Source organism: Ursus arctos, unplaced genomic scaffold (assembly GCF_023065955.2).
Source record: "Ursus arctos isolate Adak ecotype North America unplaced genomic scaffold, UrsArc2.0 scaffold_27, whole genome shotgun sequence".
In the NCBI taxonomy this organism is placed as follows: Eukaryota; Metazoa; Chordata; class Mammalia; order Carnivora; family Ursidae; genus Ursus; species Ursus arctos.
Window position 1 is genome coordinate 4,339,198 of NW_026622952.1, and position 14,627 is coordinate 4,353,824.

Here is a 14,627-nt window from a genome sequence, read left to right on the forward strand (position 1 = left end):
TGTATATATTCATTCAACTGGTATTTGTAAAGTATCTTCTAAAGTCAGAGGATGCATGGGTCAGTAAACAATAATGTATCCCTGGCATCATGAAGCTTTTCATGTAATGAGAATATAGACAAGTACACAGGTAATTATAAACAAGTGTGATATTACTGTAGGGAAAGTACAGGAATTGATTAACCATGTTTAAAAGCTAGCAGTGTAGACTAGGTTTCATCTAGAGGGGTATTTAATTATAGTTATGAATAGAGCAACTTTTAGACCTCTTATTATATCATATCAATTTTTATTGAATTTCATCATTATACTCTAATTACAAAATAAAGATTATAACACATCTAATATTATATTCATACAAGGAAGGCACAGATATTGGAAAAACATTTTGAAATCTTTTATAAGTACTATTAAAGAGTTGTTGTACATTATTAATTCATGGGTCTGATATAATGAGCAGTGACACTAATATACATATACATCTTTGTCTTGACAAACTGTGCCCTTGTTTGAGTTACATTAATTATCTCTCAGCAGGAAGTTCTCAGTTGTACCTCTTACACTCTTCAGGAAAGTCATGACACTAGTGCCTCCAGTTCCTTTATTTTCTTGCTTGTTTGAAGGAATCACAATGTACTTAGCGACTATTTGCAGATGATAGTTTCTCAGGGAGACCATAGCTTTCACACACTCGTTATAATCTGCCCGCAGTTTGGGATCACCTTTTGAAAGAACAAATTCACGGACTGAGGGGCCTGACTCTAATGAGAGAAGAAATTCCTGGTGAGCTGGTGGCATATATTTTCTCATTTCCTGGAGGAATCTGGAAGCGGATTCTGAAGGAACAAGAAAGAGATTAGGTAGTAGGGAAGCCAAAGCATTCCCCAATCCAGGTGAGAAGGGCAGAGTGAGGTCAGAGTGGGTAGGAGATCACACATCACCATTGCAGCAAGAGGCAATGAGTTTACAACCATCCTATTAGAATGCTATTGGTCTTGCTATTAGTAATGATAATTATTGTAATATATACTTAATTCTGAAAACCACATGAGCTGAACTCATTCTTTCATTATAAAGTTTTGTGTGTGTGTGTCTTTTCTCACTTCCCTACTGTATCCTTCTAAAAAGCTGATGATATAGATAGGGTATATATAATCTACACTTGACAGATCATGACACTGAGTCCAAGAGATTTTAAGGGACAATTTTTAAATAAATGAATTAACTAAGAAAAAAAGCATATCTTCACCTATGCCAATGCTTTTCCCTTTGACTATTAAGTAGAAGTTTAGGAAAACAGAGAAAAGTACAAAGTTCTTACCGGAGCTTCTGCCTGCTCTAAACCCCTAGAAGGAATATAAGGAATATGATTCATTTCACCTTTGGTGCATCTTTAAAATTTGAGCTGCCGGGGCAGTAAACCGACCAAGAGCAGTGTCAAGCCTCCCCTTGTAACTGAGGTCTCCAACTCCTCAACTTCGGTCCATCCCATTTGCAGGTGACTTTGTCTTTCTGAATCTGAGCGTACGTTTTCGGAACATGTGCTATGACCACAGTCAATTAGGCCTTATAAACATGCCCAAATGTCAAGATTAAGAGGGTGATGAACTTGGGTTTTGGTTCTGGCTTCACTGCTTTCTAGCTGGTTAATAAGGAGCCCATCACTTATGCTCTAGAGAAACTTAGAAGTCCCTGCTTGATTGTCTGTGAAATGGGATGATGACAATACAGTCTTGGCTTACTAATTCTTCTAAAAGTATCAGATAAGCTCAGATGAGATGCTAATGAGAAGTTACTTTTTAGATATTAAAACACTACTGTATTAACATATGAGATGAATATTATTTGTCATTGCCCACTCACCTTCACTCTGCCGGATGCCCAGCAGAACATCGAAGCACTGAAAGATGCTGCTTTGGGCTGCACTGCCCCCCGCAAACTCTTGTGGAGTGTTCCAGAAACCTTCATACTTCAGACCCTCTGGCAGTTGGGAGTTGCCTTTCCAGCTAGGCCAGGAAGGAAAAAAAAAATCACTATTTGGATAATTGCCAAATTTTCAGGTATAAAATCTTATAATAGAGGATGAATGGAAAGTGACATGAGATCAACCCCATTATTCTTCTCCCACACCCCCCTTCCACTCATGTTCATGTTTAAGAATGATAAATAACATGGTTCTGAGCAAATTTGGCATAAGACCTTTGCCCTAGCAAAGATCATTCCATTTTTTTTTTTTCTGAATGACAACCTTTCTATCCATACTCCAGTGCTTGCCTGGCCAAGTAATAACAGGGAGAACAGTCTATTCTTTCTCTACAACATGTATTTTGTGATAGGATTTATTTCCTAAACCCGTTGGATAGTGGGGACCATCAGTGGGAATTTGATGTGCTCTTTACATTAATCATTTAAGAGAAAACAAATTCAAGCATAAGATTACATACCCAGACAAGTATATGCGAAGAACATTGAAAAATGTGCTTGGGTCCACATAGTCTGTAAAAAAGATGAGGTGTGCTTAATTAAGCAGTTATCAGAACTTTCAGAGGAGATCAAGATACTGTAAACAACTGATAGTGGGTTTCAGTTTAGGCTGCAGGAAAGGCATTGTGTCAGTGGTTGCAGAAAAAGTCCCTGAGGACAAGCTCTCTCGCACTCACCTGACCTTTTCGAGGGGAGCCCCCTATCCACTGAACAGGGTCTGCCTAGGGCTACACACAGCTTGGGTCAAAGAACCTAGGCCTACCTAAGACTCGTCCTCAGGAGAACAATTAAACTGTCAACGTTTCTTTAAAGCTATTTTATATGTTTACTGATATAACATATAAACTACTTACATAAAGAAATAAACCTACACAAAATGAAAAGAAACAAGAGCCTCAGGAGCCCAATGGACACCATCCCTGGGTCTCCCTCCCCAAAGGTTACTAACTTTTCTGATTTAAAAGTGAATCTTCTTGCCAAGGACCCATCAGCAGTAACTCAAAGTCCAGTGATACACAATCACGTAGTTCTTAAGGCTGTCCAGTAGGGCACAATTTTTTTTTTTTTTTTGTAAATCCTCGTTTATGTACTTTTTTAGTTATTGCTGTTTTTTAGCTGTTAATTTTGTAATAGCTTTTGAGCTCAGTGGGTTTTCTATGTTGTTTCTTACTTAACTTGGGAAAAAGCAGAATTTGTAGGGAGTTCCTATAAAGCAGAAGCTAAGTATTTCAGAACTTAGAACGCCCTGAACCTTCCGCAAGTTTCTGCACTGTTTCAGAGGGAGGCAATGACATTATTTAGAGTTAAGCAGATCTGGCTTCACAGTTTACTACCTGTGTAACCTTGGGCCACTTATCTTATCTCTCCATTAGATTACCTCATCCATAAAATGCACATAATAAAACCTACCGCCGGAAAGTACAGTTATTTAGCAAGATAAAGCGAAAACACACCCATTAAGTGAGAGTGTTTTTCTTCCATCTTCTCAACAACTCTAGTCTCAGAAAATCAGAAGCACGTGACTGCGAGCTTTGAATGTTTTCGGGCATATAATATTTACCATTAATTTGTTCAAACTCTTTATGGGCTTGGCGCAGACAAGAAGCTATGTAGCACAGTGCTTTTTGCAAAGCATTCTGGTCCTCATTTTTAACTGCCTTGAATAAATCAGGAATTACCTTAAAAAAAAAAAAAGATGAACATGTAAGGTTTCCTAGCACTAAATACTGGCATAGAATAAAATTCTCCTAATTCTTAATCCCTAAATTAAATGTAAGATTTCCACTTCATTTTTGGGCTGAGTACCCTTTTATTGTTTGACTAATTTCCTTATATTTAATTAAGCTTGAATTTATTCTTATTTATTTATCATTTAGAGATAAGCCTATATAGTTTTATATAGTTTTATTTCTATTTCTAATAGTCAAAACCATTAGATTTATGTCACTCTGTGATCTAGCTTCAATGCCAAATTGCATTAAAAATGCATCTCTCCTATTATGGTTTCAAACTTAATTCTAAATATGTGGGTCTTGGGGCGCCTGGGTGGCTCAGTCTGTTAAGCATCCAAATCTGGATTTCAGCTCAGTTCACGATCTCAGGATCATGAGATCTAGCCCTACGTCAGGCTCCATGCTGAGCGTGGAGCCTACTTAAAATTCTTTCTCTCCCTCTGCCCCTTCCCATTTGTGCTCTCTATCTAAAATAAATAAACAAATAAATAATTGGTTCTTACATTTTATATCTTAGGTGATACACAAAAATAAATAAAATATTTCTACCAGATGATCCCTTACATCCAATTAAATAATTGAATGCTGTATTTAGTCAAGATAAAGTTATTTCATGCATAATGTAGTTCAGTTACTAAGTGATTGCTCTGCTTATGCAAATGGAGATAAAAATTTGCTTGTAGGGATGGACATACTTTGATTGCAGAAGCAGCTGCTATCTCCACCAATAGTGAAACCAGGAAAAATCCTTTACTGCAGTCTCCACCAGGAAACCAGAACAGAATGTCCATGTTCCTAAGAAAACAAGTCAAGGAAGTCAAGAATTTAGCAAAAATACTGGTGCATTTATGTGCTTTGTAGTTTTCAAGTATTTTTATTCCATTTCAGTTTCAAAAAAATCTCGTGAGATAAGTGTGATAGGTTTTACTATCTATGTTACGTTGTTGGGAATTTGAGTGTAGGTCCATTGTCTAAAATCTAATAGTAGATTAAGTTGGGACCTGAAATTCCATTTTAGAATTTTGGACTAGAAATTCTAAGACCATTTCTGTTTCTATTCTCTCATTAATTTTTCACATGCATATATATTGCCGTATTTATGTATTTATACATATTTAATGCTTACAGAGACATTTTTGAGGCATAATTTTAAGTAATCTCTTTGCTTTAAATAAATATACTCATATCCATATTTTTATCTGTGAACCTGATTCAATTTTTCAGTGCTTTACCTGCTTTACAAAAAACCTGGGAAATGCAAATAACCGATTAGACCCTATTTTCTTTCTTTTTTTAAAAAGACTTATTTGAGGGGCGCCTGGGTGGCGCAGTCGTTAAGCGTCTGCCTTCGGCTCAGGGCGTGATCCCAGCGTTTCGGAATCGAGTCCCACATCGGGCTCCTCCGCTGGGAGCCTGCGTCTTCCTCTCCCACTCCCCTGCTGTGTTCCCTCTCTCACTGGCTGTCTCTCTGTCATATAAATAAATAAAATCTTAAAAAAAAAAAAAAAGACTTATTTGAGAAAGAGAGAGAGAGAAAGAGAGAGCACAAGCAGTGGTAGGGGCAGAGAGAGAGAGAAAATCTCAAGCAGACTCTTCCCTGAGTGTGGAGCCCTATGCAGTGCTCAGTCCCACGACCCATGAGATCGTGACCTGAGCTGAAGCCAAGAGTCAGACATGAAACCGTCTGAGCCACCCAGGTGCCCCCCTATTTTCTTTTTCATTGAAGTTTTGCGCTAGTGCAAACAAGGTCTCAGTATTTGTAGATCTATGAAATTCATGGTGGTTAAATTCATGGTCTCTGAAGCCAGTCCATCTCTGCAACTTAATTTGCTGCATGACATGTTTCTGCCTCAGTGTTCTCATCTGTAAAATGAGACTGATGATATCATCCTCCCATTTAAAAATCTTCCATACATTCCCATTGATTTTAAGGTACTATTTAAACCCCTAATCATAGCCAAAGTCCTACATAATCCTTTTGCTAAGTTTATTTCTTCATCCCTTTTCCACACTACTACGTCCATCAGTCACTACTTATCACCGACACTAACCTTCCTTCAGTTCTAATAATGCATCACAATTTTCGTCACTTTGAGGCCCTCACTCTTGCTGTTTCCTCCACTATGAACACTCATCTTTTCCTTCTAGCTAATTCCTTCCTACTCACTCTTCGGAACTCAGCTTAAATAACTTGCTACAGGGTTTCCTTCTTCATCCCTTTTATGTAAAGTTCTCGGCACTTTATCTTCTTACTCTCTTCTTAATCATAAAGCAATTTGAATAATTTTCCTATATCTGCTTTCTTCACCAGGGCAGGATTATTCCTGGGGTATTTACCTTTGTTTCCCTAGCTCCTAGCATCCCTTTAGTATGTAGATTAAAAATGATAAGGATCGGGTCAAAAAGAACAGGTTTATGTATCTGGCCATTGTGGTCATTAAGTCAAAGACACACATATGTATGTGCATTTGCATTTATGCATATTAATTACATTTTTATATATGCAAGTGCTATTTTTGTATATATCTATAGCTACAATATCAAGCAGACACAGTCCTATCACAGTCATAGATCTAATTAAGGATTGGGATTGTTTGCTCTTTAAACAATTACTTGAGTTATTTTTTGCTTGAATTCAATTAATCTTTTAAAAAGTTCATTTGGAGGATATTTATAAACCTATACTCACTTTGAATAACAATTCTTATAATAAAATAAGAATCAAATACTTACTCATAAGTCATGGGCCTTGTGAAAGCAGCCATGAAGCAATGGACCAATTGGAAGAGAAAAAGAAAATCAATTTAAAAATCAAATGGCTTTGAGTTATTCTTATTCAGTTTAATACTACTGATCTATTAAAGGTAAGATATAGATAAAAAAGATATAGATTAAAAAAACCACACATACATATATTGTGTGTTTTTAAAAAATATTTATCAAGTAGGCATTGCAAACACTTAACTTAGGACTTCATAAGTAAAAAAATTTAAATATTCAAGGAACACACAAGGTTAGTCAAAACTAGTTGTTACTAATAAACTTTTTTTAATTTTAATTCAATTGGCCAACATATATAGTACATCATTAGTTGCCAGATGTAGATTTCGATATTTCATCAGTTGCATATAACACCAGGTGCTCATTACATCAAGCGTCTTCCTCAATGTCCATCATCCAGTTACCCCATCCCCCCACACCCCTCCCCTCCAGCAACTCTCAGTTTCCTAGAGTCTCTCATAGTTCCTCTCATTCTCTGATAACTTCCCATTCTTTTCTAGATCAAATCCTTTCATTTACGTTCCCTGTCTACAATACTCCTCAGCAGATACACACCCGGAGCCCTGGGGCACCACAAGTCTCTGGTCCCTTTATTGTAATAGATCACATTGCTTAAAGGAGAGGAGGGGCCTAGATCCTCAGCAGGTGGCACCGAAGGCCCAGGCATTGCCATCTTTACTGCTGAAAATGTGTCTACTCTTTAACTCAACTGGATAGTTAAAAATCAAATTTGTAGAATCTCCAAAACATGTTAATTAAGGAAAGCCAGACAGAAAAAAGTACATACTCCATAACCTCATTAATATGAAATCCAACAGCAGAAAAAAATTAATTTTTAATATGACAAATCAAAATATGTTTACCTGGAGGTAGAGGAGAAAATCAAATGGAAAGAGCTACAGAGGTGATAGTCTGTATCTTGCTTAGGGCTCTCCATGCGTATAGAATAGTCAAAATCACCAAACACACCTTTCTCTTATACATTTGTAGCTGTATGCCAGCCAAAGAAATCATACCCCCAAAACAGAGAAGAAATCTGTGCTGCCAAAAATTAAACCAATGACTGACTAATTGCCCTATTGATGTAAATAGCATGCACCTCTTTAGTTCTGTTATAATCTCAGTTCACATACCCATTGGGATCCTTTTTCTTCCAGTTTGCCAAGACACAGTCTGCATATACCAGAATAGGAGGCAGACCCAGCTTCTCAGAGAGTTCACAGTAAGGAACAGCAATATTCTTTGGCAGGACCTAATGAAAACACAAAATTTAATATTAACCTTTGAAGTGTCTTACCTTTTCTTCTGCTTCCTGCTACCTGTCCGCTACCTGTTCTCCCGCTACCTTTCCAACTGCGCTATTAGTGCCGAAACGTGAGCTGTTCTACATAGTGGCACTCTGAAACCAAACAACTGTAATTTTCTCTTCCTCATTTCCTGACTTAGTCCTGGTAATTATTAAATGTTTATGTTTTAGATGTAGGTTGATGTGGACATAATCTAGTCAGAGAGAGCAAAAACAGGTAGAGGGTACAAGGAACAAAGGATGCATCCTTGACTTTCTAATGACCTGGGAGTTACTTGCAGTCATTTACATATCCGTGCATCCACCCCATGAGTATTTGTTCGGCAATTCAGCTAGGCGAGGAGCTCTTTATCTACAGGCAATACAAGGATAAAAGCAATTGTTTCCAAGAAATTCAGCCACTTGTAATTAAGACTTTGGGATATGATGCAAACTAGAAGTGTAAGTGGTTTGCTGCCCTTGGAGCACAGTGCTGGCAGAAACTCTCTCCTGGATGATTTTTTTAGAAAACTTCGCCATAGAGTGACATTGGCGCTCATCCTTGAAAACTGACGTGTCAGCAGGAGGAATCTCCTCCAGCCTTCTTTTCTATTTCCATGCAGAGTCTATCAATTGGAGTGACACTCTTGGCTCTTTCACTCACCCTTTCCCAGAGGAATGGTTGAGTGTGGGAGTGGGATTGCAGCTCAGCAAACTTTGTCTTCAACTCTTTTTTCCCTGAGTCTATTACTCAGGATTCTGCTCCGTGTCTGGCCACACTCTAAAAGGCTCCTACCCCCACGGGCAATTCTGATGGGTAAATGCTTTCCTAGCAGGCCCATTGTTGCCACACATGCAAGCCATGTTTTCCAATCACTCTATTAGTCATGACACTGAATCTTTATTCTTTATCTGCCTGACTTCCTCATTTAACTATCATTTGGTTTTTAACTAGATGCTCCCATGTCACAGTTAAGGTCACCCTTGTCATCAGCAGCCAGTGGTTGGAATATGCGTATCTAACCAGGCAAAGGACAGGGATGTGTAGCTCATCTGGAGTAGTGGGCAGTGGGACTGCAGTGGTAGAGGGGGTATGACCAGGTGGCCCACTCCACAGTTCCGCAAAAATCATGGAGCTATAACCCAAGTGGCTTTGTATTAACTTAATACACCTGGAGATGATGGTTTAACAAAGAGAACAAAATGTTAGAAGGAGAAACATTGGCTATCAAAATAACACCTGGATGTGTGCTTCCCCTTGCCAAGCTTGTGCCTCTGGAAATTGAAATATTTTGGTTTGCAGATGATTTACACGTTTCGAAAGGAAATTTTTGCTCTTTCTGATTTAAAGAAAAGATCAAAGGGAAACAAAAGGAAAGTTGCTTAATTAAAAAGTTAATTTGAAATGACTTGGGAAAAAGAAAGAAAATGTTCAGACACATCTTAATCTATTAGAGACATGTAGTTACTAAGAAACTCAGATGTAGTTTCTAGTCCATTCTGTGTCTTATCTTGATGTATCTTATTTTTTAACCATTTATCTTTCTTTCCTACAATTTCCTCACTTAAATATATTTGTTGCTGGCTTCTAAAATCCTTTTTGGAAAAATGTGGTATACAAAAACTAGATAAATTTAAAATATATTTTCATGTTTTCATTTACAATTCTGATCTCCACTGTCATAAATTTATTATCTTTTGATTAACCCATGTACATTCTGGTCTCCATATTTTTTGCTGGTCCTGTCTTTCTCTTTGCTACTCCTCTCCTCTTTGGATAAGCTCTACCAATATTTCAAGAGGTAGTTCTGGTCCCACTTCTTCCTTGAAGCATTTCATTATTATACTAACTACTTTTTAGCTATTCTGGGCTCTCATGCTTCTGTACCTAGCACATGCTGCCCTTTGTTACTGATGATCTTTCTATACAATGCCTATACATTTAGCTAGGCTCAGATTCTAGCAAGTCTGGTGAGGCTGTGTGCTTGGTTGTCAGGCTATCTTAAACCTTTGTGTCATCAAAAATCTAGACATGATAGTTTGATGATTATAAAGAAGTATAAGATGTTCCCACGATTATGCAGAGCAACTTTTCCCTTCTGTTTACATATCAGGGGATGACGCATCACATAGGCAGACAATATGTGTTGTTCTATATTTAAACAGGATGTGGGAAGACAAACAAGATAAATTTCTAATTACCTTTGTCAAAAAGGAAAAAAAAAATTCCCTAAATGACAGAAGTTGCTTCTGGAATCTATTTTCTCTCTCTGTGGTTTAGAGAATCTGTATTACAGTCTGTATTGGTTTCATGTAATTAGGATTGCCAGATAAAATACAAGATGATATTATTTTAAATCTAAAGTTATCTACTGTTGATGAGAGTAGAATGAAACCCATAGGTTCTTCCATGTTGACAGGTGTAAGATAGCACTTTAACATTAAGAAAAGCCATAATATGTTTATATCTCCCAAAACTCATAAATAGAAAAAATGTTTCATATTCAAATATATTGATTATGGTGTCATTTACAATGGTAAAATATTAAAAACAAGTACAATATTTATGAGTAGAAGATTGAATAAATAAAGTTCAGGAACTCAATGAAAAACTATAAAGTGATTTCAGATGATGACTAGAAGGATTGTGTAAGAGCTAAGAAATGCTTACGGTATAATTTCAGTGAAGACACAGAACATACATCTATATACACAGGAGGGAGAAAGTGTGTTACATAAGTAAGAGATTAAAAATCCAATAATGAAAGCAGTTGGCATGTTAAATCAGTGAATGATTATTTTCCTTTTTATTTTTTTTCTGTTACCCAAGCATCACAAAAATCTAGTTATAATACTTTTAGAATGTTTTTTTTACATTACATTGGATGTAAATTGTCAAGTAGCATAAGAAATACCAAAAAATCTCCAAACCTTTCGAACGTCTCCGTCACCTTGATTCCACACATATGCCATGGTGATGTACCCCAGGGCCAGATGTGCAAGGCGCTGCGACTTGTGATCTTTGAGGGCATCAGTACTGTGAATTTTTAACTGAGAATAAAAGAGAGGTCGACTCAAATCAATATGGGTGACAGCACAGCTTGAAAGCCAAGTTAAAAATGTTGAGAAGCTATAACAGAGGAAGACGAATGTGATGCTCTTCCAAACCTGGTCAACTTTTTCACGCAGTTCATTTTTGTCAATTAGTTCAGGCAGATTTTTAGCAATGGAAATCCATTCATCATAAGGCGCAGGTAGCTCCTCCTTGAAGAAAAGAAATGGGACTTTTATTTAGTAGCAAAAGTTTTTATAAAATATTTCTGTTTCTGACTGATAGTCTGTCTTTCCTCTAGATCTGTTCTGTGCAACGCAGTCCTGTCATACACTTACCTGTCCAGTAATAATACATATATCTTTTTTTGTTCTGTGTTTTATTATGTAGCATAACCAAATTTTTGGTTGCTACTATTTTCCCCAAATAATGGAATTTTTTTTTTTTTTGGTTATATATCATGATTAGCCTTCTACTTGACAGAACTATCAACAGATGTAAAATTCAGTCAATAATACACTTCTAGTTCAGGGACTCTCGGGTGGCTCCGTCGGTTAAGTGTTTGCCTTGGGCTCAGGTCATGATCCCAGGGTTCTGGGCTCAAGTCCCACTCAGGCTCCTTGTTCAGCGAGAAGTCTGCTTTTCCCTCTGCCTACACCTCCCCCTGCTTGTGCTCTGTCTCTCAAATAAATAAATAAATAAATAAAATCTTCAAATATATATATATGTATATATATATATATATATACTTCTGGTTTGGAGGGTATTTAAATGGTATAATACAAATCAATGAAGAATAACACAGAGGGTCATTCAACTTCTGCTAGGTTAGAGAATGTATTTTGCATCTATGTGGAATTAGAAGATGCATTATTTTCTTTCGGAATAGAAAGCTGATTGATTATAAGAGGTGAAATGGACATTTTTGAGTTTATAATTTCAAGGAAAGATCTTAAATGAAGAAATTAAAGTAGCCCCTAATTTATCGTTCTTGTTTCAGGACATGATCTAGCTTCCTAAGCATCTTAAATAGCAACGTTATTTTGTAAGTAGTTCAGGAAGGGGTTTTGGTGTGTGTGTTTTTTTGTTTTGTTTTTGTTTTGTTGTTTTCTTTCTTTCTTTTTTTTTTTTTTTTTGCTTTGCTTTGGGGGTTTTACTTTACCCCTTGGAATCTGTTCTAGATGTCTCCGTAATTATCATAATTGTCTTAATTTTTAAGAGAACTTACTGTGGGAAAATGATACGACGTTTCACAGTTTCTGAAGAAGTTGTTTGTTCTTATACCACTGATAAGTACATTTTCAAAACCATCTTATTCTAGCACTTTGGTGTGCTTGAATGGATGAGTAGCAAGTCCGACTATTATTGATTTGCAAATATAAGGTAAACTAGGTGCTTTTAGCAATAACATTAAATTAACTTAATAATTTGAAAAGAATAATTAGATTGAGAGGAAGAATTTGCTTTAGATTTGCCTGTATTATACAAGGTATTTATAGGATGTTATTTCTAAGTACAGTGAAATTGGATCTCTACTAAAATATATTAGCTGCATTTAAAGATACCCTCTAGGGGTGCCTGGGTGGTTCAGTCAGTTGAGCATCCAACCCTTGGTTTTGGCTCAGGTCATGATCTCAGTGTAGTGAGATTGAACCCTGCTTCAGGCTCTGCACTCAGCAAGGGGTCTGTTTGAGATTCTTCTCCCTCTGCCCCTTCCTCACTCATTCTCTCTCTCTCTCTCTCTCTAAAATAAAAGTCCTCTAGAATACAGACTCTGTTTGAGCTACAATAAATAGATATATATTTGTATACAGAATTGTCACAACATGTAACTGGTTCCTAGAAATCATATGGAATCTCATGAACCTTATTAAACCCAAGAGTGGGGTAGGGGGAAAGCAATGCCTTATGATATCTTCTTCTCTTAAGAGAAGCAGCCTATTATAATAATTTTAAGATCATGGACTCTGGAGCCAGACTAGTCAGGTTCACATTCCATTTTTGCCATTGCTAGCTGTGTGGGTTTGGGTAATTACCTAAATTCTTCACGGCTTTAATTTCTCTTCAGGAAAATTTAGAATACCTTTTAGGATGGGTGTGAAGATGGAGTAAGAATATTTGTAAATTGCTTAAAGATGCTATATAAATATTTGATAATTGAAATAGATAATAAGATGGTTTTCATGGCATTCTTTAGCATACAACTTAGAAAAATGAGTTTTAAAGGCAAACGTTTAATCTACCTGTCTTGCTATTTGTAGGCAAAGCTTGTTAGAAAAAAAAAAGAGGTAGTTCAGACTCATTTGAATCTTATGCTTAATAACAACAAGCAGTATTAATACAACACAAAGTTGCTTGATATACCATCTCAAAAACCTAATCAAAGCACAAACATATACTTCATACAATTTAAGGTATATCAGCCAAGAAAGGGGATTCCTTTGACTCATGGATAATTTATTACTTTGTTTTTTTCCAAAATGCCCTCCAAAAATGCAATTGTGTTAAACTAAAATACTTCTATAATTTCCTGATCTCATCACTTTCCTTATCTGCATAAGGTAACTAAAAAGTGCATTTAATACTAAATTTCTAGGTAGAAAATTTTAAGTTAAGGATGAACCATTTATTAAAACTCTGCCTCTGTGTTGACACTACTTTATCCATTTGTTTAGTAAAAATTACTGAACCACTGAACCACAGTAAACTTGTCCAGGTAAGCAATGATAATAAAACATTTTTGCCCATATCTCAGTGCCCTGTCTTACCAGTGGATTTGGCAGAGCGAAGCCCACCTCTTCATCTATCTGGTATTTTTCAAAAATTTCCTGAGAACTTTCCATAAGAGGTGTTCCGTTATGTGCCATCCTTGCAGTCTCCTCCTTTGGCCCTCCTCAGTTTGATGGGGTTTCAGAGCATCTATTTATTAGAAAGGCTGCCATAGCCAATGACCACAAACTTCTCACGTAGGCAATAAGAAATGACTTCCACTTCTGGAATAGTTTCATTTTCTTTCTTTGTAATTTAATAAACAATAAAACCACAAAAGCATCACTATTCATCACATGAAAGTTTATGTTCCTATGAGGTGTTTTTCCCTGGAACATCATTTGTTTGCTGCCATCAGGGAAGTCAGAAAGAAACTGAAATAACAAAAACCATGACATAGGTAACCAGAAAAAAAAAACATTTTTTATGGGACCTTTTAAATCTTTGAAATAATATAATGAATTTGACCTAGGCTGAAGTCCTAAACTTAGTCAGCACTGTCATTGGCTTTCCTTTAAGTCTCCAGGGTTCTTTGAACATATTAGTGTCTTATTTTGGCAGCTATGAAATGCAACCTGTGGTATATTGAACTATTAGTCAATCCCTCTGAACTAGAAAAAAATTGAGCAAAGGAGAAATTAAGATAGTACTCCTTTTCACCCCCATTTTCTTACCCGATCTTTTATCTGTGTTCACAATGATACAGTTCTTTCTTCTTTGTATTCCATATAAATCCTTTTTAGGAAGACTTCTCTGCATCTCTACTATATTTGACTGCTAAGGACTGATGATGAGGCAACAGTCCTTCACATTTGGAGAGCTTGTAATGTGTTAAAAGTGTAAATAAAAGATAAAAGACCTTGAAAATATTTCTTTCAAAATGCAAATTAAAATTGCATTTGGTAAAGGTTTTTGTGGGTGAATATGGTTCTGTGGTCACTAACAGGCATTGTTCAAAGCTGATGCAAAAGCAGAAACCATATCGTTCTTTTTGATGATCAAAAGGAGAAAAGAGGTCAGGAGT

The 14,627-nt window shown here is 36.5% G+C and overlaps 1 protein-coding gene across 1 annotated transcript; it reads right to left on the reverse strand.

Moving 5' to 3' along the window:
* Nucleotides 1-316: 316 nt before the first annotated feature.
* IDO1 (indoleamine 2,3-dioxygenase 1) lies at nucleotides 317-13,806 on the reverse strand. The gene is made up of 10 exons (XM_026485666.4): nucleotides 13,603-13,806; nucleotides 10,951-11,046; nucleotides 10,714-10,833; nucleotides 7,631-7,749; nucleotides 6,450-6,464; nucleotides 4,412-4,511; nucleotides 3,545-3,662; nucleotides 2,445-2,496; nucleotides 1,864-2,006; nucleotides 317-836 (listed from the first exon to the last, which is right to left on the reverse strand). Exons 1-10 carry the CDS (start codon nucleotides 13,699-13,701, stop codon nucleotides 520-522), a joined length of 1,179 nt encoding a protein of 392 aa, XP_026341451.2. The 5' UTR covers nucleotides 13,702-13,806; the 3' UTR covers nucleotides 317-519.
* Nucleotides 13,807-14,627: the final 821 nt, after the last annotated feature.

Bases quoted from the DNA above. Each gene is read 5' to 3' on its own strand.
- IDO1 (XM_026485666.4), bottom strand. From the start codon at position 13,701: ATGGCACATAACGGAACACCTCTTATGGAAAGTTCTCAGGAAATTTTT. The intron at 10,834-10,950 runs GTTTGGAAGAGC...TTTTATTCTCAG, and splicing joins TGCGTGAAAAAGTTGACCAG to TTAAAAATTCACAGTACTGA. The intron at 837-1,863 runs GTGAGTGGGCAA...TTGTTCCTTCAG, and splicing joins GGGCATCCGGCAGAGTGAAG to AATCCGCTTCCAGATTCCTC.